The 24,269-nt window shown below is 43.6% G+C and overlaps 1 protein-coding gene across 1 annotated transcript in view; it reads left to right on the forward strand.

The window, feature by feature from the left end:
• Positions 1-24,269, forward strand: part of MYCBP2 (MYC binding protein 2) — a 419,800-nt gene that overhangs the window by 161,904 nt on the left and 233,627 nt on the right. The window contains exons 25-27 of the mRNA XM_065413662.1: positions 6,649-6,774; positions 6,865-6,992; positions 15,009-15,100. Coding sequence (XP_065269734.1) covers positions 6,649-6,774; positions 6,865-6,992; positions 15,009-15,100 — 346 coding nt within the window. The remainder of the gene's footprint in view (positions 1-6,648; positions 6,775-6,864; positions 6,993-15,008; positions 15,101-24,269) is intronic.

Raw genomic sequence — 24,269 nt, forward strand, 5'->3', positions numbered from 1 at the left:
TCACTCTTCCATCCATTCCTCATCTCCTTTCTCAAGATGCTGGTTGAATGTTTCTCACCCCAACCTGAGGATTCTTCATCTCACAGCTTGGCTCCTCGATGGATTACAGGCCTAGAGACTTACCTGTTGTACTGCCTCAAAACAGGATTAATGAACAGTAGAAAGGAGTCCACAAGATTCACTTACCTTCATGACTGGAAAAGATACAGCATTAGGTGCGATCAGAGATGTTCTCCATCTGCTCACTCGTCCTCTCGACTGTTTTGAACTACTTTCTAGAGTTAAAGACAGGATTATTTGAGTTCCATCAGGGTATGCCTGACAGCCATAACAGCTTTTTGTTCCTCGATTGAGGGATTCAGTTTTTTCTCATCCCACAATGAGGTTTCTCAGAAGATTGGGTAACTTTCCCCCTCAAGATTAAGGAACTCACTGCCAATTTGGGATTTAAATCAAGTATTTAAATGCCTTATGAATCCTCCCTTTGAGCCAATTGTTCCCTCTTCCCTCATTAATTTATCTATGAAGGCTGCCTTTTTGTGTCTGTTACCTCTGCTCAAAGGGTTGAAGAAATAAGAGATCTAATGGTGGACCCCCATTTCCAGTATTTTTCAAGAACACAGTTTCTTTGTCCACATCCAGAACTTTAACCTGAGTTGTTGTCTGAGTTTCATATTAACACAGTCATCCATCTTCTGATATTTTCCCCAAAACCTCATTAGTCCATTTCCCACCTTGGATGGTAGGAAGGCATTAGCCTTTTATGTGGACAGAACAAGGTAATTTAGAAGCTCACCCAGACTGTGTATCCATTGTGGATAGGTCTAAAGGTTCAGCAGTTGCCACCCAAAGGTTCTCCAGGTGGATTCCTGATTGTATTATATAGTGCTACAAATCTGCTGACATTCAGCCTCCTCTTAGAATGTTGGCCCATTCCAAGAGGTCTTTCTCTATTTCTGTGGTGCTGCTCAAACAGGTTTCGGTTCTGGACATTTGCAAGGCTGTAACTTGTATGTCACTACATACCTTTTTTAGAAATTGTGCGATAGTCTAGTCTTCAAGATCAGATGCTGCCTTTGAAATGCAGCCTTGTTGTTAGTCTTGGATGTGACTCCAAAGCCCCCTCCTCCTGCTGTGAATGCTGCATGGTAGTCACCTGAAGTGAAGCACCTATGGGGACACTACTCAAATAAGGAGAGGTTACTGCACAGGGTGAGTAAACTGGGATTCTTTGTGATGTGTGTTCCCATGAATGCTCTATTACAGTCCTTCCTTCCCCTCTGCTTCACAGTTTCCTTTGGGGACTTTGCGGTGGAGAAGGAACTGAGGGCAGTTTGACCGCACAGGCCTATGTAGCGTCGGTGCAGGGCGCAAGGAAGTGTAGAGTGCATGTGCAGGTCAACTGGGGACTGCTACCAAAAAATTTCGATCAAAGGTACTTGGGGTGTAAGCACATCTGAAGTTGAGCACCCATGGGCACACACATCTCGAACTGCATTTACTGCACAGGGCAAGTAACCTTCCCTTCAGTTATAGCCTTCAGGCTGTTGGAAAACACTCTTATTTATTTATCTTTCATGCCTTAGTACTATTATGAAGACAGAATTATGGATAGAAGAACTCAATTTAAGAAACTGTTACTTAGTCTGGTGGCTTTCCAAGTTTTTGAATTTGATTCCTTTTTTCCCAACATTTGTGGCCTTTTGCCAAACATATTTATTAATGGTAATCAAATCAAATGGGTTTGTCCCCCTTTTCAGTCTTACTGCCGATGTTATTAGGGTTTAGGCTGTGGGTGAACTACTTAAATGGTTAGAGTAGCAAATGCAAAATGGCCTTTGAAATGTTTTTTGAACAATCTACAAAATACAGAATAAATGTTGTTTGTTGCAACCTCCCAAAGACAGGAATTCCCCCCTCCCCCAAATTGCTCTTCAGAAATACCTTTAAGATCCCAGGGTAAGTTACCCTCTGTAGGATGGTATAGCAGATTCCAGAGGAAGAATGAGCGCGCGCGCTCTCTCTCTCTCACTCACTCACACACACACACACACACACACACACACACACACACACACACACACACAATAAAGTGAGGGTAACCATTTTAAACCATGAGGATAATTTGAACAACTTAACAAGAGATCTTTTTGTTCTCTATCACTTGAAACTTTCATATGAAGATCAGATGTCTTTCTAAAAATATTCTTCACCTCAACCACAAGATATGAGCATGATGCTGGAATTACTGGGTGAAATTCTGTGATTTGTGTTACGCAGGTCAGACTGTATGACGGGGTGGCCAAACTGCAGCTCGCAAGCCACATACAGATCTTTTACAGTTAAAGTGCAGCTCCCGGGGCTCACTGTCCCCGCCCCTTTCTCCGTGTAACAGACTGGCGGGGAGGGGAGCTCATGGCTTCTGCCCTCTGGCAGGGCTCGGGGCATACTGTCCCTCTTTAATCTCCTCTTTTCCAAACTAACCATACCTGGTTCCTTCAGCCTTTGCTCATATGGCTTGCATTCCATCCCTTTGATCATCTTTGTTGCTCACCTCTAGATCCTTTCCAATTTCTCTACATCTTTTCTATACAGCTGTGACCAAAATTGGACACACTACTCCAGCTGAGCCTAATCAGCACTGAGTAGAGCTGTACTATCACTTCCTGTGACTTGCATGCCATGCCTCTGTTAATGCAACCCAAAATTGCATTTGCTTTTTTTGCAACAGCATCGCATTGTTGACTCATGCTGAGGTTGCGATCCATCACATTTCCCAGATCCTTCTCAGCAGTGCGGCTGCCAAGCCAATTACCTGCAGGGACTTGAGGCTACAGGCTTATAAGTCCTCTGAGACCCTGAAGCCAAGATATCTGCCCTCAGAACAGAGTCTTGTGCATACCCAGGGCATTCCTATTTTTTTGCTGAGGTCCTTGCCTTCTGTGCCTATGAGGCACTTGATGGTATCAGAGTTGGCTGCAGGATCTGGGTTTAGTTTCATTGCCTGCTGCCAGAAGCACTATCTCATGTCAGCACGCTTCAGCAGTACCATACCCAAGAGAAGCCCCCATAACCTGATGCTGGCACCAGTGGCAACGTTGATGGCTCCAGCTATTCTGGCACCAGCTCCTGCCTTGGTATCAGAACCACCCAGAAAAGGTACACTCTCTGCTTTTGTGCCAGTGCCAACCCTACTTCTTAGCGCTGACTTCTACCTCCACAAAATTTCTTCCAAAAATAAGGAGAAGAGGAAACATTTTGGCATGAGAGAACGTGTGTGTGTGTGTGTGTGTGTGTGTATAATAAAAAAATAATAAAAAAATAAAGCACCTACCCACTTTTCTACACCAAGCATCCCAATTTGGGAGCCAGTGCTGCCAAATCAGTCTGTGCAGGAAGAGTTGGCACTGATGTCAGAGGAGCTCTCTCTTCTTCCAGTATCCAGGACACTGTGTCTCCATGTCTTGGTACTTCTGGCACGTATCCTGGTATCCTTCTCTTGCAGTCGCAACCCATTTCCCAGCCCTCTGGCCAGAGTCTCCCTGTTTATGGAAGTAGTAGGGAACAGCCTTGGTGCATTTTAAGGCAGGCTCACGGGTCCCCAATGCCATGCGCTGTGTCTCAGTACATTTCAGCCCATTTTTCACCCTCTCCCAGATGCCTGCCTCCTGGAAGGAGATGCTTCAAGATCCTGTACAGCTGCTTACATGGCCTTTCATACAAGAGTCAATTTAGGCCCTTATTGAAGCAGCTAAGCTAAAACCCTGGGCACCATCTGACTCGCACTCTAGAAGAGATGTCTCTGCTTCTGTGGCACTGGTGAAGACACCACAACTGTTGGCACTAGTACTGACTGTTCTGATACCTACAGATTATACCAGTTCAGCTTGCTATCCCTTTCAGGGACCTGACATGTCCACAGTGGAAGACTAGGATATGGGATGTTTTGGAAGAGGATGTCCCTTAGGACACTGACAAATCTGCTGATGGATATAATGTAGATATCCCCTCACATGATGAAAACATAGGATTTACTGTGATGTCATCACCTGATATTTTCAGACAGTTTGCCATCTTCACATGAAGAGCCTAAATCTGGGGGGGGGAAAGGTACTTTTACAGTGGAGTCAACAGCTCTCTTATTGGCATCTTACAGACCCAGGCAGAAGGGAAAAAAAACACGATCCCCATTAGCCATAAACCTCACAGGTCTGTAGTAGAACACACTGTATGTATCCCCATTCTCTTTGAGGAATTTCTTTTTTGGGGTAACCCCCTGTCCCCAATTCCCTTGTGGTATCTGCAGCCCAGGATGGATTAAAAGGGCCCAGATCTTTTTATTCAGCACCCGAAGATAGGGAAGGCAGAAGACTTGGATGACTTTCGATGCAGGTTTTATTTTTCAGGCTCCCTGGACATGAGGGTGGAAAGTTGCCAGGCTATAATGGCAAGGTATTCCTAATGTGGTCTGGGAAACGCCTGGAAACCCCATCCTGGATTCAGCCTCAGACTTGAGAAAACAGGCAGCTAATTCCTTTGTGAGTGAGGATTGCATTATAGCCAAGCATGCCCTTAAAGTGGCCTGTGATGTGTCTAACATAAACATCAGTTCTGTGGCTACAGAAGTGCTTTGAAGAGGCACTAGTGGCTCTGTTCCTCAGGGTGTACTTTAGAAGTCTAAGGGAGAATTGAGGCCTTATCTGTAGACCAGGACCTCTTCAGTGGTGCAGCTAACAAGGTTCTAGAGAAAATGAAGTCCACTAGCGTTACTGCTAGATCTTGTTGTCTTTCTTAGTCCTTGACCTTTTTCAGGGACCCCTACTATCCTTACCCAATTTCATGTTCCACACATGGGACAGTCTTAATTTGGCAGTGATTCTCTTCACAGAGAAGATTCCAATCCCTTTCAAGACCCACCTATCCGAAGAGGCCTTAGCAGCAATAAAGGAGCAAGCATCCTCAACAATCCTCAACCCAGACCACTTCATCTGTTTGTAAGAAGTGGATTTGATGCTGCACCCAATAGACACATTCATTTATTTTCCCCATCTAATTCCATTCTGTTCCCTCCTTTCAATCCTCATTTATCCTTCTTTTATACCTCCTGATGTGTGATTATTTCCAGTTGCTGGATCTGGGAGACTGTCCTTGACACACATTCCATCCAGTTTGGCACCAGGCCTATTTACAACTCTCCTCTCATCCCTCTTCAGAAACGCTTCTTATGAGAAGGTCCTCCTGGAAGAATTTGACTTGCTCCTGTCAAAGGTACAATAGAATAAGTCCTACTAGAACACCAAGAACAGGGATTTTACACCTGATGTTTTTTCAGAAAGTCTGAGACCCAGTCTATACCTGAGGAACAAATAAGATAATCAAGAACTTGAAGTTCAGGATGACCACTTTAGGGGATCTCCATTCCTTCATTGCTGTAAGATGACTGGTTTGCAGCTCTAAATTTGAAGGATTTATACTTCTACATACATTTTGTTTCTTTGTGAAGTAGAAGAATACAAGACCAGTAGAAGTGGTTTCTAAAACTAGATATGTAGTGGCAGCTTTCACTGTTTGGCCATGCAAAGATAGACCTCTTTGTGGCAAGAGAATAACTGACTCCTTTATATTGCACCAGATTGAGAGGGGAAAATATTTTCACAGTTTGCCACATGGCCACATCAACAACACTATTTAGAACTCCTAGAGTTGTCCAAGGATAAACCCCTTACCTGCTTCCTCTTTCCCAATAAAATGGAGGTCAGTTGCAGAATCTAAATCTAACCATTTGGAGGATAATTTCCTAATCTGTATAGACTTTCATTCGTACAGAGTGCTGATAATTCTCCTTCACTCAATGAAGGCATCTACCTTGAAGCGTTATAGACAAAAATGGACATTTTACACCTGAGAGACCTGTGTGGAGAGGTGGGAGGCTGTCTGCCATGGAGCAAGGAACTTGACAGCCCCCAGAGACAAGACTCCAGCCATGGAGCTGTTGACCCTGTAATATTTCACTTTAGCACATCAGCATGTTCCTACAGAACCTAATTTTGCCAGAAAAATTCTGACCAGCTCTATTTCTAAGCAAAGACTCTCTCAAATGGATTAAAAAGTGCATAGAGCTATACTTTAACTTCAGCTAGGATGCCTGTTCCTACCGCTAATCTCGGTTTTCTACATGTAGTTTCTCCATCCTGATCTTACTGTTGAGTCTTGACCCATTTGATAAGAATATGTAGAGACTGATAGTCAGGTGAGAAACTTCTGCTTTAGCTTTTCATTTCACTTATGTATGTAAAGCATACCTGACACCAAAGGAGGAATGTTTATGTAAGGCTGTTGTTGAGAGGTTGTATGCCATTGTCCACATTACACGTTTAGTCAAATATTTCTTAGTTTATTGAGAGCAAATTCTTAGTAAAAAGATTTGTCTTTAGTGGTAAGGCTATATATTTTACCACAGTGACTTCTTTGAGCGTAATTGGAGGCAAAGTACTATTCTTCTGCTACAGTATGTTTATGTAGGTGAGGGGAAAGATGGTAGTGCTGCTGATACATTTTTTCTTTAGGAGCATTCAGCTTTTCATCAGAGTTCCACCAATTGTGGTTTCCAGTTACAGAAATTGAATATTTCTTTTTATTTTCTTTCAGGTTGTCTTGATACATTGGCCGCTATGCAGGACTTAAAAATGGGCGTAGCAAATACAGAGGAGGAGACTCAAGCAGTAATGAAAGTTTATTCCAAGGAAGATTATAGTGTGGTTAACAGATTTGAAAGTATGTACTCAGTATAATCTTGCTGCACAAACAGACTTTCATTACACAAATCTGGTTCTATATAGATCTGTAATTATTTGTTCCTTGTAGGTCATGGAGGAGGTTGGGGTTATTCAGCCCATTCAGTGGAAGCTATCCGCTTCTATGCCGATACTGACATTTTACTTGGTGGTCTTGGCCTTTTTGGAGGTAGGGGTGAATACACTGCTAAAATAAAGGTAAGAGATGATCTCTTTCAAAACATACTGTTTTAAGATCACAGGTTTAGAAATGTAATTTAGAATTGATAAGGTTTTTTAATGATTATACTAATGGGGTGGATGGAGCCATGCTGTACAATTGTAAAAGCTGTCCATAAAAAGTAAACAAAAAAACCCGCAGAAGAATATGAATCAGGCTCCTCACTGAGGCAATATTGATTCAGTGCCCCGTGATGGGGGAGATATGTAGTATGGGGGAGATATAAAACTGAGAGTTCGCCACTCATCTTTAAAATCCTATGCAACTTTTTCAAGAACAGGGGTATTGGCACTAAGGTCCTGGCCAAATTTAAATTAAATGCTTTACCACTTGTCCTAAATTTCTAAGTAGCATTTCTGTTAACTTTTGGAGCTCTTCATTTATGGTGGGTGAAGTGATTAGAAACTTTGTTCATTGAAGTGATTTTTGTATTATTCAGTATGAAAGAAGAATTCAGATAGTATTTTTGAAGAGGTGATATTTTGGTGATACTCTTTTCTTAGACATTACAGCTTAGGCTACTAGAAACTTTAATGTTGAATAAGAGCATGCTGTCATACTTGTAGCTGGGGATGAGTGACCCTTATATTGTTCTCTTCCCTCCTCCCCCCCAAAACTCAGTGCAGTGTTATTGAAAATACTGCCATCAGGCTCCTCAAACCTTAAAACCTAAATAATAGGCTTGGTTATACAGGTTGCCATCTAACTAAAACATGCTAAAAACTATAAACAAAATTCTGTTGAGTACTAGGCTATTCCAAAAGAAGGCAATTGAGGGCAACGCTCGGTTAAAATAATGCATTTAATAATTGCCATTCATTTGCTAAATTGTGCAGTAAAATCAAGTGATTTTTCTAATGATAATTCTTCCTGATTTTTTTGATTATGTGAAAATGAGACGACATAGGTTCTTCAAAAAGCTTTCCAGAATTTTCTGGAACCCATCCATCCCTTATCAAAGCTGCAGTAGTAAGCTTCCAGAAAGATAATGTGATAACGTCCAAAAAGTCCCATCTTCTTTCCTAGTCATGACAGAAGAACTCAGTGTCGTCAAAATGTTTTCATTGACCTACATGTTGATCTGGCCCTATGCAAACACACACAGACGATACCATCTGTGCCGGAAAGAGATTACGATCTTAAGCCCCGATCCTAGAAACATGCTTGTGACTACCTTTATGCACTGAGTAGCCCCATTGATGTCAGTATTGAAATTGCTGATTTCAATTAATGTATCATGAAGAAAAGACTTGATATTTTTAAGGGGAAAAAAACAGGAAAAAAAACTGTTTAAAAGAACTTACTCATTATACAGAAGCAAAAAGGCACAAACCATTTTTATCCACTTTCTAGGTCTTCATTGAGTTACTCAAAATATTACTCTCTATTATGGGTTTACTCAAATGTAACTTCATACAATCCAGGTTTCAAGATGGTCATACTTTTCTGAGTTAATGAATCTTACCATAAATACGATTTTTTGTTGTTGTCATTCACTGATTTTTTTTATACTGGTGAATTATTAATTCCTGTTGTTCATAGGGATTTCAGAAATGCCTCAGAGGATGTTGAAAGGAAAGGAACAAATTAGATTATCTAATTTACTTAAAACCTGTTTTTTCTGGTTCACAGTATGTCATTCAGATGCCATCAGTTACTTAGTTATGCTGCCTGAGATCTCTTCTTCATCTTTCAAACAAGTGGGATTATTAAGAGGCTCTATTTAAGGAAATTTACAGGCTCTGATCATTAATAACATTTCTAGAGGGGAAAACTGAAACTGTGCCCATATAAACAGATTGGATTGCCATATGACTAGGATTGGTGCAGAGAATCAGAACTACAAGTGATCAGTAAGAGCTAAGATTCTTCATTTGTCTCTGTGGATCACTCTCTAGGTGTGCATATGCCTCATACATGTGAGATCAGAATCTTTGAACAGCAGTGTTTTTTGGGTCGCACCTGTGCCCTGCATGCCTCTGAGCCTCCTCACCTGATGGCATAATGGGCAGAGCACCTGCCAGCAGCTCTCAGTTCCCTCTTACTGTGCATGGCAGTGAGGCAGGCCCAAACTCTGTCTGCCTGCTACTTCCTAGCACATTTTCTATAGCTTTATTTTCCTGTAGATTCCCCCTTTATTTCTTTTTCTTTTAAAAGCTTTCCTTAAATTCAATCCCCTTAAGAAGAAGGAAAACAAATTAATTTTTCGCTTTGTGCCAAAACCTCTTCAGTGGTGGATTCAAACGCTTTGTGCTTTAAACCCTGTGCTTGTCTTACGACTGATTCACCCCTTTACAGACGATCATAGCCATTGTTTGTTTTGTCAGTAAGAGCCATGTGCCCGACTGATGCTCCATCTGCCCATCATTCTCCTCAAGCACATGAAAATTCAGGGATACTTGGCTGAAATTACATCTTCTGGAGCTGTTTGGGAGGAAGTTCACATCCAAAAGAACTGGCATCAACCTCTGTGTCCCAGTCTGTCAGCTTGGGTGTGACTCCCAAGACTGGTACTGGTAAAAAAAAATCTGTCCCAGCACCCACAAGCTATAAGTAACGTCAGCCAAGGACCACCTCAGTACTAATGGCTGCTCTGCCATTGAAGACTGGAACCATACTGTCGAAAGGTATCAGAGCACCAGACTAACCAGGGTTCCCAGCAGTGGCCTTCCCCAAAGAAAGGAAAAGTTGAGGCCTAAGAGCCTCTCTCTCTTTGCTCTCTTCCCATGGAAAGAGCACTAGAGCTGTGTGACTAACTGATTTTATTTATTTATTTATTTTGGTTTACAGGCAATTCTGGGGGGGATTGTAGTTCAGGTTGAACTGAAACCAAAAATTCTGAAAAATTTCAGCAAATTTAAGCCAACAAAAAACTAAATTTGATTTGTCCTGAAATGAAACGTTTAGTTTCTGGGCATTTTTAAAATAAAGGCAAAGGAAAATTAAGGGCTAGATTCTTAAAATGGCTGGAGGAGAAGGTAGTGGTAGTGGTGATGTTGCTGCTTGCCTTCCTTATAACCTTTAGCCCCAGGGTTAGAGCACTCACCTGGGATGTGGGAGACCCAGGTTCAAGTCCCCTCCCCCCTTCCCTTTCATGATTCAGGGACTTGAACCTCCAAGCTAGGTGACTTCCCTAATCATTGGGGTAAAGGTTATAAAGGAGGCTCCTGGGGGGAGGGATAGCTCAGTGGTTTGAGCATTGGCCTGCTAAACCCAGGGTTGTGAGTTCAATCCTTGAGGGGGGGCCATTAAGGGAACTGGGGTAAAAATCTGTCTGGGGATTGGTCCTGCTTTGAGCAGGGGGTTGGACTAGATGACCTCCTGAGGTCCCTTCTAACCCTGATATTCTATGATTCCTCCAGCCATTTTGTGAATAGTGCCCTTGTGAATCTACCCCTTCCACCACCCCAAAAAAGTTTGGGCCAAAACTATTTGGGTCAATTTTGGGTCAAATTCTTGAATAGTTTAGAGTCCACAAAAACTGTATTTTCCAGCAAATAAACGAATTTTCAAAAATATTTCTCCTAGCTCTACTGAGCACAATGCCCTTTCATACTATAGGGGCAAGTGACACTGTTCAATCTCTGACTCTGCATCAAAGGGTCTCAAGGCTACACCAGTAACTGGGACTGGGATAGATGCCTCAGTGCTGAAAATCTCAGTACTGACATCAGAGCTGGCATTGGCAATTAAGGCACTAATATTCCCTGATGATTTATTACTGATGGAAGCTACTTTCTCTCCAGTATCACCCTCTCTACCAAGGGCACTTCATCTGGCACTAACTTAAAGATCTCAGCTCCCCATACTGACATCACCTCAGAGATCAGCACCACCAATAGAGGAGATCTTCTACTCTGGTCACTCTCCTAATTGCACCACATCAACACCCCCTCCCCTATCCCAACAGCAATCTTCACTTCCCCACTCACTAAGATCAGGAGATGGTTCCAGACTAGAACACTCATTTCAGGGCCCCATCTTATCCATCATGTGGATGGCAGTGGCCCAATCTGGTCAAAGTGAACCATGCAACTTCCCAGTTGGGCCATAATGGGCTTTCTGGGGCCCACCCTCCAGAAGTGGGTCTCCTTCCTGATCATCATGAAAATGTAGGTGGTTTTATTCTCCTGTGGCCTCAGTTTCAAGACCTCCTTCAGAAACTTTTTGGCTAGTGATGAACAGATGGATGAAGAGGAGTCAGGTTCCCAGCCTCCAGACCAGTAACCTTCAACTTGTCCCAAAGATCATTATCATTCCTAATTATATAGTTTTTTCTGCCCCTTTACCAGCCCTGGATGATTTCAGAGTCTTTCAGGAGTTGCTTTCTCAAAAATTGCGTATGCTATTGAGATTGAGACCTCAATGATCAAGGAGACAGCCCCTAAATTATTTGGTATCCTCTGTTCTTGGTGGAAGCGAAGCTTAAAAATGAAGGCATTTTAGAGCCAGCTAAAGCTCGCTGGAGGACTCTTGCTACCTTTTCCCCAACTAGCAACCAAGTGGGAAAGAGATAGTAAGTGTTACAGAAAGGCTTTACAGTTCTGCACACATCCAGTCCTTAGATCTTTGGCGGTCTCTGCAGTTCAGGAGAAAGCTAGACAGTTTGGCTCATCAGAGACTACTTCCAGAACTAAAGACCCCCCAAAAGTTGGATATCTTTGGGAGGAAAGCTTGCTTCTCCACTTTACTCCAACTAGGCTCAGCAAATTGAGTGTTATACACAGTGAATTACTAAGTGTAGTACATGAAATATAATTTTTTGACAGAGGACAACGTATCTCCCTTCGTGAACAAGCTTCCTCCAGAGCCCAGAGAGGAATTAAAGACTATAATCTCTGAAGGGTGGCAAGTGATAAAGACCTCCATATGAGCAGCTATGGATGGTTCTGATACTCCAGATTGGTCCGTGGCCATAGCTGGTAGAGTGAGGAAGGCTTCAGGTATCCCAGAAGAGGTACACATACCATAGAAGATTTACCCTTTGAGGGAACTGACTTGTTTAGTAACCTGACTTTTGAGGTAATACAATTATTAGAAGATTCTAGGGCTACTTTTGGATCACTAGGCTTTTTTACCCTGACCTCAAGATGGGTGCCCTCCAGGTACCAACTTCAGACCAGCACCCTCCCACTCTCAGCAAGAGCATATTATGGGAGGTGATGGTTCTCTGAGGAATAAACCCAGAGTCTGGAAGAAAATCACCTTCTGCCACAGTCACCATCCACCCCACAACATCTTTGGGACAGCGGGTTTGACCTGAAGGTCAAGAGTAACACCTGAGCCAACAAATGGGTACTAGAAGTCCTCTTATGTGGGTACGTGATGCAGTTCCAGACCCTATCTCAACCCCATCCTCTTCAGGAACTCTTCCCACAAGAGTCAGCTGAAAGAAGTGGCCTCCTTGCTTTGCCCAAGAGCCATTGAGGAGGTAACTATGGAATTCAGGTACCCTTATTTCCTTATTGTGAGGAAGAAAGGGGGTCTTCATCGTATCTTCAACCTCAGAAGACTGAACAAATGTATATTCTATCTCAGATTCAGGATGGCAGTGCTACCTTTCATCATCCCTTCTCTACTGGCACAATACTGGTTCATAGCTTTGAACCTCCAAGAAGCATATTTCCACATTTCAATCTATCTGACCCATAGGAAGTATATGTGATTCACAGTAGGGCCCAATCATTATCAATACAAAGTACAGCCACTTGATCTAGCCAGAGCACAGAGAGTATTAAATGTCTAGCTGCAGTAGCTGATATCCTAAGAAAACAAAGCATTTGTGTCTAGTTATATCTAGATGATTGGCTGATCAGAAGCAGCAAGATATCACCGCAGCCTTGAACACCATCCTCAATCTGTTCAAAGAGCTGGGCCTGATAAACTACAACAAATTGTCACTCCAACCATCACAGACAGTAGAATTCATAGGAGCTTTAATCACCTCCAAATTGGCAAATACACATCTTCCGTAAGAGAAATTCCATTCTGTCCAATCAACCCCAGTACAAACCTGTCTCAAACTTTTAGCCAATGTGTAGATTTTCACTTATGTGACACTGCTATTCAGACATCACTTACATCCGTTGTGGGACTGTCTGAGCTTTGTGTATCAACTTAAAAAACATCAAGTGCATGCACATGTTGTAGTCCCAGCTTATAGCTTTTTATTACTAAACTGGTGGATGTATGCCAAGGATGTTCTCTACACATCCATCTATAAAGACACCTGTCACAGTTGCTCCAGGAACAAGTTGGGGAGTCACCCTACACCACTTTTAAATGCATGAAATATGGTCCAAAAAGGACGTGAGACTCCATATAAACGTCCTGGAACTTAAGGCAATTAGGTTGGCCTGCAAAGCATTCCTCTAGCTTTAAAGAATTCTGTCACACAGATCCTTATATACAACACATCTGCAATGTATTATGTAAACAGGCAGAGGGCTGCCCATTCATCACTAAGAGGCAACCAGAAAATGAACATGGTGTCACTTTAATGGGATAACCCCAATTGGTGGTCTTCCAGGGACCAACAAGTTAGCAGTCTTTCTCATCAGTCAATGTGTCACCAATCATAAATGATCTCTGAAGAGCTACGTCCTCTCACTGATGTTTCAGCAGTGGAGAATATCCTCACAGAATTATTTGCCATCAGAGAGAATGCAAAGTTTTGCCTGTGGTTCTGTGGGTGCCTGAGCCTAAGATCCATTCAAGATGAATTTCTCATACCATGCTGTTGAGGTCTTATATACGTTTCTGTCGATGCCCTTGGCACCCTGGGTTATGGGGAAAATCAGACAGGATGCAGCTACATTGATCCTGATAGCCAGAATTGTCTCTGTCAATGAGAAGCTAACAGATTTTCTCCATATGTCAGCTCTCTGGCCTTGTATCACTTCAGGACTGTCCAAACAACATCACAGAGCTGGGGACAGATTGGGTCTGGATGTACAATCACTGCACGTAATAGCCTGGATGTTGGCTGGCTAAGGACTACTAAAGAGACTATTCATTCCAGGCATAAGAAATCCTCTTAGTTCTCCTCAAAGTGAAAAGAGATTTGCTATCTGGACAACCCAGGATGACCGTGACCTTTTGAAGGCCCCTTTCCTCAAGATCCTTGACTACCTTCTGCAACTGAAACTCTCTGGCCTCTCCATTAGTTCAATCAAAGTTCACCTTGCAGCAATCTCAGTATGCCACATTCTGGTTCAGTCATGCTTTGTATTCTCCCACCTTTCTGTTTCTAGATTTTTAGAAGGGTTGAATCACACTTAACCCACCAGTTAGGGAGCCCCCTCCCTCTTGGGATCTCAACATTGTCCTTGCAGGTCTCAGGCAGCTGAATTTGAACCCCCTCTCCGAATGTTCTCTTAACCAGTTTACTCTCCAAATGGCCTTTTTGGTGGGTATCACAACAGCCAGATGTGTCAGTGAACTCCAAGCCTTCATGGCTAATCGTATTGTTTCATCAAAAAGGTGGAGTTGAGACCTCATTCTAAGTTTATTCCCAAAGTTGTTTCACATTTCAATTTAAATCAAGCAATTAGTCTAAAAATTTCTTTCCAAAATCCCATTTTTGTCCAGGAGAGAAAAAAGGCCATACTTTAGATGTTTCTAGGCCCTTGTTATATTCACTAAATAGGACAAAGTCCTTTACATGGCCTCCCATCTTTTTTTGACAGCAAGCTTAGAAGCCAGGTTTGGAAAGGCAGTGTTACAGTCATTAGTTATTAGCAGATAAGACTCCTCAATACCACTTTCTAGATGATAAAATGATTGCCAGTCACCTAGAGTGGGATCCACACAGATGCATACTCCAAGAACTACAGTTACTGTAAAATAAATACCTGTTCTTTTTTATATTTACTAATAGTAGTACACTGTTCAATAGTGTTCCTATAGAGAGAGGCAAGAAAGAATGACAAGCAAATGAGAATGGTAGAATGAAATTTGTAAAGATGGAGAAATATTTTACTTTATTTTTGCAGTTGTTTGAATTGGGTCCAGATGGGGGAGATCATGAGACTGATGGGGACCTTCTTGCTGAAACTGATGTCTTGGCGTATGATTGTGCTGCTAGGTAAATCATTTTATTTACTTTCTGTAAAGAGGCTTACTGTCTTGTTAGTTTTGTTTTGGTATGCATTTTAAACATATTTTGAAAGTATGCCAAATAATCTGTGTTGTTAGACTCTCTAACATGTAGTGCTGCGTTTATTATCTTCAACAAAAAGAAAGGTAACAGAGTGAAAAGAGCAACCAAAAAAAAACAACCACCCCCAGTTCAGATTTTGTAGGGAGACTGAGATATCAAATGGAAAAGTGAAAGCCTTCCCCCTCCCAGACCAACGCATTTACTTTTATTTTTCGGTGGGAATGTAGACATTACATTTTGTGTCTATTTGATTAAAGGATAAAGAATATGTTTTAGAGAGCTGAACCAGCTCGCCTTCGCTCCGCCTCCACCTCCCCTGAGCTGGGGGCCGCGTCCTGCTTCTCTCCCCTCCCTCCAGTGCTTGCGCCGCCATACAGCTGATTAGTGCAAGCCTGGGAGGGAGGGGTGAGGAGGAGGAATGCGGTGTGCTTGGGGAAGAGGCGGGTCCAGGGCGGGGATTTGGGGAGGGGCTGGGGGCGGGGCAAGGGCGGGAATTTGGGGAGGGATCCAATGGGGGAGGGAGGGAGCGGAGTCGGGGCGGGGTGGGCACGAGCCCCCTCCGCCTGTGCGCTGGAGGGCAAAATATTGGGACAATTTGCATCCCGACCGAACATCGGTCAGGACATGGGACAAACAAGTAAATATCGGGACAGTCCCGATAAAATCGGGACGTCTGGTCACCCTAAAAAGGGGTGTAACCAGGAGGACATATAATTGCAAATAGAAAGTGATCTACAAAAAACTGCTTTGACTGCCTTACTTATTGTCCGTGTGAATGAAAAACAACTTTTCTTAAAGTTCAATTTCATGAACTTTCTGAATATAGGCAAGATTCTTTCCTATAACTTGTCCTTGGGTTATTGAAATACTTACTGGATTTAAAACAGTCCACTTCCCATTTAAAAAAAAACAAAAAAAACAGTCACTGGGTAGTAATAGCATCAAATCAAGATAATGAGGTTGTCTAAAAGATAATTAATCTTACATTATATTCTTCAAATAAGAGGGGAGCTACTAATTCCTAAATACTTTCCAAATGTAGGGACTGTCCTACTATGAACAATCGGTTATCCTGCCAATATTTTTCACTTAACCCTCTTGCCCGTTGTGAAGTTTTTTTCCATAAATGTAATTTGAAAAGGTTCCTAGGCTTTTCTCTGGGGTCTGTTGAAGCTATTCGAAAGTACACACAGTTTTCTGTTTCATTTGATATTGACTCGGGTTTCGCTTTCTTCATGGGGAATCGTGTCTAAATAACTGGCTGACTACCTTTCTCACAGTTTAATGTATTTACCTAGACCTTGAATGTCATTCCAAGTCAGTTGGAGTAGCTAGCTTTCTAACCAATGTCCGTTAATGAGATTTGCTAAACTTTCACATGGTCTTTGCACACTTTTACCAAGATATTGTTGCTTTGATTCATCCTTCAGACAAGAAACCAAATTTGGCTCAACAGAGTTACAGAATATTTTTCTGTGTTAGAGTTGCTCAAACCTGTCCTGCCTCCTAAAATTTTATTTCTGGGTGTATCTCTCTTGCTCTCTCAGCATTTTTCAGAGGTATCTTATTTCTCCATATATTTGAAAGTATCCAAATCATACAGTTTAAGTAATATTCATCCTGTTTGTTTCTTACTATCTTTTGCAAACTCTTAAATTTTCATTTTAATAATATCTTAGTTTTTTAGATTTGTGAGAGGGGCATGCATTATGATTAGTATTTTAAGAGTAGGTTTATAAATTCCCATTTCTAAATATTCTTTAGAGAAGCACGTTCTTGCTTACCACTCACCTGTCCCACCCTCTCAACGGCCTTGAGGTTTTTCTAAACGTTATTCAACAAATTGGCTACTTTGGGAGTATTTTCACTTCCCATTTGAAAGGAATGTGTGACAACATGAATATCTCATGGAGACACTATTAGTTGCTCCTTGTTGAGTGCAGCTGCTTAAATGTACACCTATGGGAGTTCCTCCAAGGCTTGTTAATCCATTAAAATGTATATTTTCTAAGAAAATCTATTGTAAGTAACTCCCCCTTCTTTATAGTCTAGGAACTTTCCTTAAAGATGTAGAATAATAATAAAAAAGGAAACCCCTACAGCCCTACTGTTTAATTCAGATTTAGCTCTCCAAGCAAAATTTTCTGTCACACTTAACATAAGCACCAGTTCACACAATAATGTCTCCCCTACTAGTCTGAGTCCTAGGTCCCCAGTTTCCTGTCAGATGCACTTGTGCAACTGATGAATTGATTGAGGTTCGGGTTCTTTTTCAAGTGCTGGCACCTATGTGTATTACAGATGTGGGTTTGCATGCACATGATGGGTCCAAGTCTGGAAATTCTAACAAGTGTGGGTCCCTTGGCCCACACTTATGCAGTAGTTCTTCTTGTGCTCCAGACCAAGGGCAGAAGAGGAGTGGGGGACTTATGCCTCTCCAGTTTCTTCTTACGCTGCATGGCCTGAGTCAGAATCCCTGTGTTCACAGATTTCCCCAGATTTCTGTCTATAATGTGTTAAATAGATGTTGTAAATAGTTTTACTGAGTCTTGTTAGCTTTTATGGTATAGTTCTTTCCCCATACAGGGGACAATGCCCAGAGTCCTGAGAACATAAGAACGGCCATACTGGGTCAGACCAATGGTCCATCTAGCCCAGTATCCTGTCTTCCAACAGTGGCCAATGCCAGGTGCTTCAAAGGGAATGAACAGAACAGGTAATCATCAAGTGATCCATTCCTTGTTGCCCATTCCCAGCTTCTGTCAAACAGAGGCTAGGGACACCATCGCTGCCCATCCTGGCTAATAGCCATTGATGAACCTATCCTCCATGAATTTATCTAGTTCTTTTTTGAACCCTGTTATAGTCTTGGCCTTCACAACATCCCCTGGCAGAGAGTCCCACAGATTGACTGTGCATTGTGTGGGAAAATACTTCTTGTTGGTTTTAAACCTGCTGCCTATTAATTTCGTTTGGTGACCCCTAGTTCTTGTGTTATGAGAAGGAGTAAATAACACTTCCTTATTTACTTTCTCCATACCAGTCATGATTTTATAGACCTCTATCATATCCCCCCCCCCTTAGTCATGTCTTTTCCAAGCTGAAGAGTCCCAGTCTTATTAATCTCTCCTCATATGGAAGTTCCATACCCCTAATCAGTTAAGCAGCACCGCTCCAAGCACAAGCTTGGGAGTGGAGGCTACTGCTGCTAAGCCCAAGGACTCCTCATTTAATGGCTTCCCTGGAGAGCAGGCTGCACTCTCATGATCACAAGGACAGATCCCTGTCCAAGTCTCGTCATAAAAGATGACATCCCTTCCTGATCCCATCCAGGTTGGGTGAGCCTTTGCTTATGGATCGTAAGAGCTTGGGACCTCTGAAAACCCTCAGGCATCGACATCCACTGGCTTTAAGGATATGTCTACATAGCAAAGAAAAACCTGTGGCTGGCCCATGCCAGCTGACTCAGTCTTGGGCTATGGGGCTGTTTCATTGCTATGTAAACTGCTGGAGCCCAGGTTCTGGGAGCTTCACGAGCCCAAGCCTCACGAGCCCGAATTAGCTGGCAAAACCAGCTGCAGATATCTAGTTGCTGTGTAGACATACCATATCAGTCCAGGACCTGACTTCTGTGCAGAACCAGGCACTTCCTTTGAAGAATCACCCAACTGTGAACTCTTGGGACACATTGGAACCATTGGTCCCATTCATCAGAATGCCCCAAACACGGAGACATCTGGACATCTATACTTCACCGGAGGATATCTTCCTTCCTTACTCTCAGTCCCCTCTCTTCTTGGCCCATCCTCCCTAGGGCCATTTCCACAGCAAAGGATGAAACTATTTGATGACACAGAAGACATCTCTTCTCCAGCCCTTGGGCAGATGTCTGCCCTCTAGTACTGACTGCCCCTCCAATAGGGAGAGAGCAATTTTCAGACTGACAAATCATATGTTCCAGCTAGTCACAGTCCTGAAACAATCAAGGAGATCCAGACTCCCTCCTTGCAATTATGCTTTCCACAGGGTCCCCCTGAGCCAATTAACCCCTCCTTTAGCCTACTGGCACCCATGGGACCTGTATGGCAGTTGCCCTGGATCCATCTTTGAGTCACGCCACAGCTCACCTGCTTGGCATCTGTCAGAGTATGAGGTGGAGGATATTGATCCATATCTGCAGGTACTGACTGGAATCTCATCCTTGTTTCTGGATGAAGCAGTTATTCTATCCTCACTGTCTCCACCACTGCTCCATAGACAGTACTAGGAGCTGCTGTGGAGGATAGCCAGTGAACTTGAGATCCCATGGGAGGAGGTCCAGGACCTCTAACTCCAACTTTGCAGCCTATGTACTCCCTGTTACTGAGGCCATCCGGGAGCCAGCCATAGTGGTCTGGCATACCCTAGTTTCTTTGTACACCCACACCCAGAGGTGCTGAGAGACAATATTTTTGTCCTGATAAGTGAGCCAAATTTCTTTTCTCCCATCCAGTGCCCAACTCCTTGATGGTATAAGCAGTCATGAAGAGACCAAGGTCACAACATCAGAAGACCACCCCAGCTGACGAGGGCTCAAAGAGGTTGGACCTTTTGGGAAGAGAGGGGTTTTTTTCCCTCTGCAAGCCTACAATTCTATATTGCTAACTTTCAGGCCTCATTAGCAAAATACGATTTTAACAGTTACTCCAGGCTGCTGGACTTTAAAGACAAGCTTCCCCTGAGGATAGAGTTCAGTTTCAATCCTTCATTGAGGAAGCCAAACCAGTGGGAAAAAATATCCTTATAAGCTACTATGTATGCAGCGGACACAGCATCTAGAAGCATAGCCACTGGCGTAGTTATGAAGCGTAAGTCTTGGCTTCACTCTTCAGGGTTCCCCGCGGAGGTCCAGAACCATACGGTGACCTACCTTTTGAGGAGTCAGATTTGTTTAACAAGAAGACGGATGAGACCCTACGCTCTACTCCCTGGGAATTTGTACTCCGACCCTGAAGAGAAAAAAACACAGGCAGGTGTATGAACCAGGCTGCCTCCTCCACAAACATTCTGTCATCAGTGTCCAGTTGAGACTCCTCATAAATGACAGAGAAGTCAGAGGCCTCACTTTTCAGTTCCCTCTGCTGCCATGATGTTTGCCCATTCCCAGCCACCTGCCCAGGACTCTCTTTGATGCTTCTGTTGAGAACTGCCAGCCATTACTGATGACACCCACTTCTTCCCCGCTTATCTTTGGGGGCCATATCTCACTTTTTCCTCCCACAATTGGGACTCTGTCACCACAGACAGTTGGGTTTTAGAAATTATCTATCAAGGTTACTCCACTGAATTTTTCTCCTGCCCTTCCCTACAAACTTTCTTCCCGGCCCCTCTTCAGGGATGATTCTCATGAAGAGATTCTTCAACAAGAGGCAGACTCTCTTTTCCAACGAAGGGCAATAGAGTGAGTGCCACCTCAGTATCATGTGGAGAGGCTTTTATTCCCCTCATTTCTTAATCCCCCCAAAAGACACAGGATAGAGACCCATTTGGGACCTTCATAAATGCAACATCTTTATTCAAAAGTTGAAATTCAGGATGGTTACACTAATATCAATAATCCCACAGGAGGGAATATGGTTTGTGGCTCTCAACCTGAAGGACACCTGTTTTCATGTAGATAGTCATCTGTCCCATAGAAAGTTCCTTTGGTTCATGAAAGGTCAGGAACACTTCCAGTTCAGAGCCCTTCTTTTTTGGATTGGCAAAAGCACCCAGAGTATTTGCTAAAGTTTTCTCTGTGGTGGCAGCCCAGATGAGACGTCAAAGTTGCACAGTTTTCTTCTAATTGAACAATTGGGTCCCAGTAGGTTGTTCCAGCCCTGAGGACAGATCAGTGACTTTGTTCCCATTCCATCTTCTAGCAGCCTTGGGTGTCTGTGTGAATAAATAAAAGTCCGTTTTAACCTCCAGAGCCACACTGCTATTCCCTTTCAGCAAGAGCTTTCCTCCCCACAGAAAGATTTCAGTTTTAATGAGCAATCTAATAACACGGATTACTCGCCAAAGACTTATGGTCAGTGTGCCTTTCTCTCTTGAGTCACATGATCTCATGTACTTGTGACACTATTTGCCAGGCTTCATCTACAATCCCTACAGGCCTGGCTTCTGTCTGTCTGCTCATCAGACAAGGACCACATGAGCACCAGAGTGCCGGTTCCCACCAGGGTCATTGCCTCTCTTGCTTGGTAATCGAACCCGGATCAAGTGAGAGTACGCATCCTCTTCAGCGCTCCCACCCACAGTGCTACCATAGTAATGGACACATCCCTCCAGGGTTGGGGGGCTTACCTGAATAACTACACTGTACAAGGTACCAGACTCCACAGGAGGCCAGACAGTACATCAACTTGCTGGAACTAAGAGCAGTCTGCAGGGCTGTCTCTCTATTGTTCCAGAGCAGCTATGAGCCATGACTCTCAGGGCAATGTTTTCCTGCTGTAATAGACAACAGACCAATTCAGATATGCATTTCTGCCCACTTCCCTGCTACCATAGGTCTTGAGAATGACTCTGACCTTGTCTTGAAGGACCTTTCTCCTAGTACCCAACCTGTCCAGACTATTTTCATTCCCAGACCTTCTGAGAATGTCAGTCAGTCCTCGTATCAGGATCCGTCCCCTTCCCAAATATCCTTACTCAGGAAGGCAGCAAAATCTGACATCCCAATCGAAATCCAGTTCACTTCGTGGTTTGGTGTTTGAATGGACACCAGATCTAGAATACTCTTGCTCAACAGCTGTCCAAGTCATTCTTAATCAAAATAGGAAAGATTCAACCAGGAGTTGCTATGGAGCTAAATTGAAACGTTTCTCTACCTGGGCACAGTCTTCCTCAGACTTTGCTGGTATCCCAGTTGTTTTAGTTTATCTCAATGGTTACAGGTACACTAACACATGGTGGTGACAATGGACCAGCTCAGTCAGTGGCGGGACTTTCCACTGCCCCCTAGGCCAGATGAAGGGTTAAAGCGAGATATCCTAACTTTTATAGACTGAAACAAACGATCTGGGATAAGCGATTTACGGATCATCTTACATGTTCCATGACATGTTTGTTACCTCCTCTTGTACTTTTCTCTTGATGTTTCAGATAAAATATCCCTATTAATTACTTTTGTCAAATTATTTTATTGTATGCTAGGTTGGTCTGTTCTAGTGCTGCCCTGCTGGAATGTGTTTACCTATTCAGTGTGTTTTAGCAATCCTAGCAATATTGGTGCTGAGTTCATGTACTAGACACTGGCTTGCAGGCAAGCACCTGCTTTTGACAGGGCCTGACTGTTGCTCACAGCATAACTTATGCTGACTTAGGTTCAGGCATCAGGCCTTGCACCAGGCCCATGCTTGAGGTTCTCTCTACTACACGTACTAGTTCAGACCTCTGCTGCAAATGCTGCAGTGGGAACTGCAGTACTTCCAGCATCTTTGCTGACAACATCCTTCCACCCACCTTCAGTCTGATGCATTGCATACACAGCGGGACCTGCACTTGAAGAAATGGAGGTTGCTTACCTTACAGTAACTAGTCAAGATGTGTGGCCTCTACCTGTATTCCACTACCCGTACTTCTTCCCCTCTACTTCAGAGCCTATTGGATTTGCAGTAAGAAGGGGAACTGGAGAGGCATCGACCCACACTGCCTCTTCAGCCCTCAGTCTGGAGCACTAGGAGAACGACTGTGCATGTGCAGGCCAAAGTACATTGCTTGTTAGAATTTCCAGACTTGGGCGCATGGCGCTCATGTGTACCCATGTATGGTATATAGATAGGGACCATACCTCTTGGAGATGTGCATTGTGATAGACCCAGGCCAGTTGGGTACAGCAGAGTAGTAAAAGGCAGATATTCTGGCCACTGGATAAGTTTTCTGTTCCCTGACTGACCAGGGCAGGGGCTGCTCCATTGTAGGGTGGACACATGACTCCAATTAGCCTGCGAAGAGACAGTTGAAGGCGTTAGGCTAATGAGAACACCTGACTCCAATTAACCTGCAGAGTCAGGTGAGGCTGTTAAGCACCTGACTCTAATTTAAGGCCCCTCTGATACTATAAAAGGGCTCACTCCAGTCAAGCCAAAGAGAGCCAGGGAGCCAGAGGAGAGGAAGTGCGGCTGAGGGGCTGGGTAATGAAGACACCCTGAAACCACTGGAAAGGGAGCCCTAAGGTAAGGGTGAAGAAGGCGTTGAGAGAGAGAAGCAGGGGAGCTGTGAGGAAGTGGCCCAGGGAAATGTAGCAACTCTGGCAGTGAAAGGTTGGCTGCCAACAGCTGCTACCATTAGGGTCTCTGGGCCAGAACCTGGAGTAGAGGGCGGGCCTGGGTTCCCCCCCAACCCGCCACTACAGAAACACCTCCTGGGAAGGGAAAATAGGCCCCTGTCAGGACAGGAGACTCAACTGTTCTTGAATAAGTCCGTAGGGACAACAGAGACTGTGGGAGTTCTCTCACCAACTTCCTTGCTGGCTTATGATGAAAAGAGCTCAGTAGACTGTACCCTGGCCCTAGAGAGAGAAGGGCTATGTGGAGGGTCGCAGTGAGCCTCTGAGGCTAGCATAAACCTCCTGGAAGCGCGGGACCCACGGGGACAAGGTCGGAGCTCTGCCACAGCATACTTCACACCTGTTTCTCATGCACATCAAACAACTACACCAACCTGCCATTCATTCGTTACTTCATACCCTCATGACTAAGTCATAAGTACTCTGGCTCATCCCCATTCTTTTTCAACCCCCTGTCTTTAGTCAATCCCTGCTCAATCACCAGTTCATGAACTGATTCCAAAAACATTCCCAACTCAGTCATAACTTCATTCATGCACTATTAACCCCATCATCAGATTTATCAGTTCGCTTTTCCTTCTCTTTCCCCTCACCCAATTCATCAGTTCTCTTCACAGCTCCACTAAATCTGTTCCCATACTGTCGTGTCTCTTTAAAGTTGTGTAGCTGTCTCAACTCTTTGCCCATTGTTGGGCCACCTCATAGTACATGGTTGCCTCTTCGTGTCTTTCCCTAGTCAGGTCTCAGTTCTTCCTCTCATAGCAGGTGTTTCACCTCTGC

The sequence above is a fragment of the Emys orbicularis genome, chromosome 1, assembly GCF_028017835.1.
Source record: "Emys orbicularis isolate rEmyOrb1 chromosome 1, rEmyOrb1.hap1, whole genome shotgun sequence".
Taxonomy (NCBI): Eukaryota; Metazoa; Chordata; order Testudines; family Emydidae; genus Emys; species Emys orbicularis.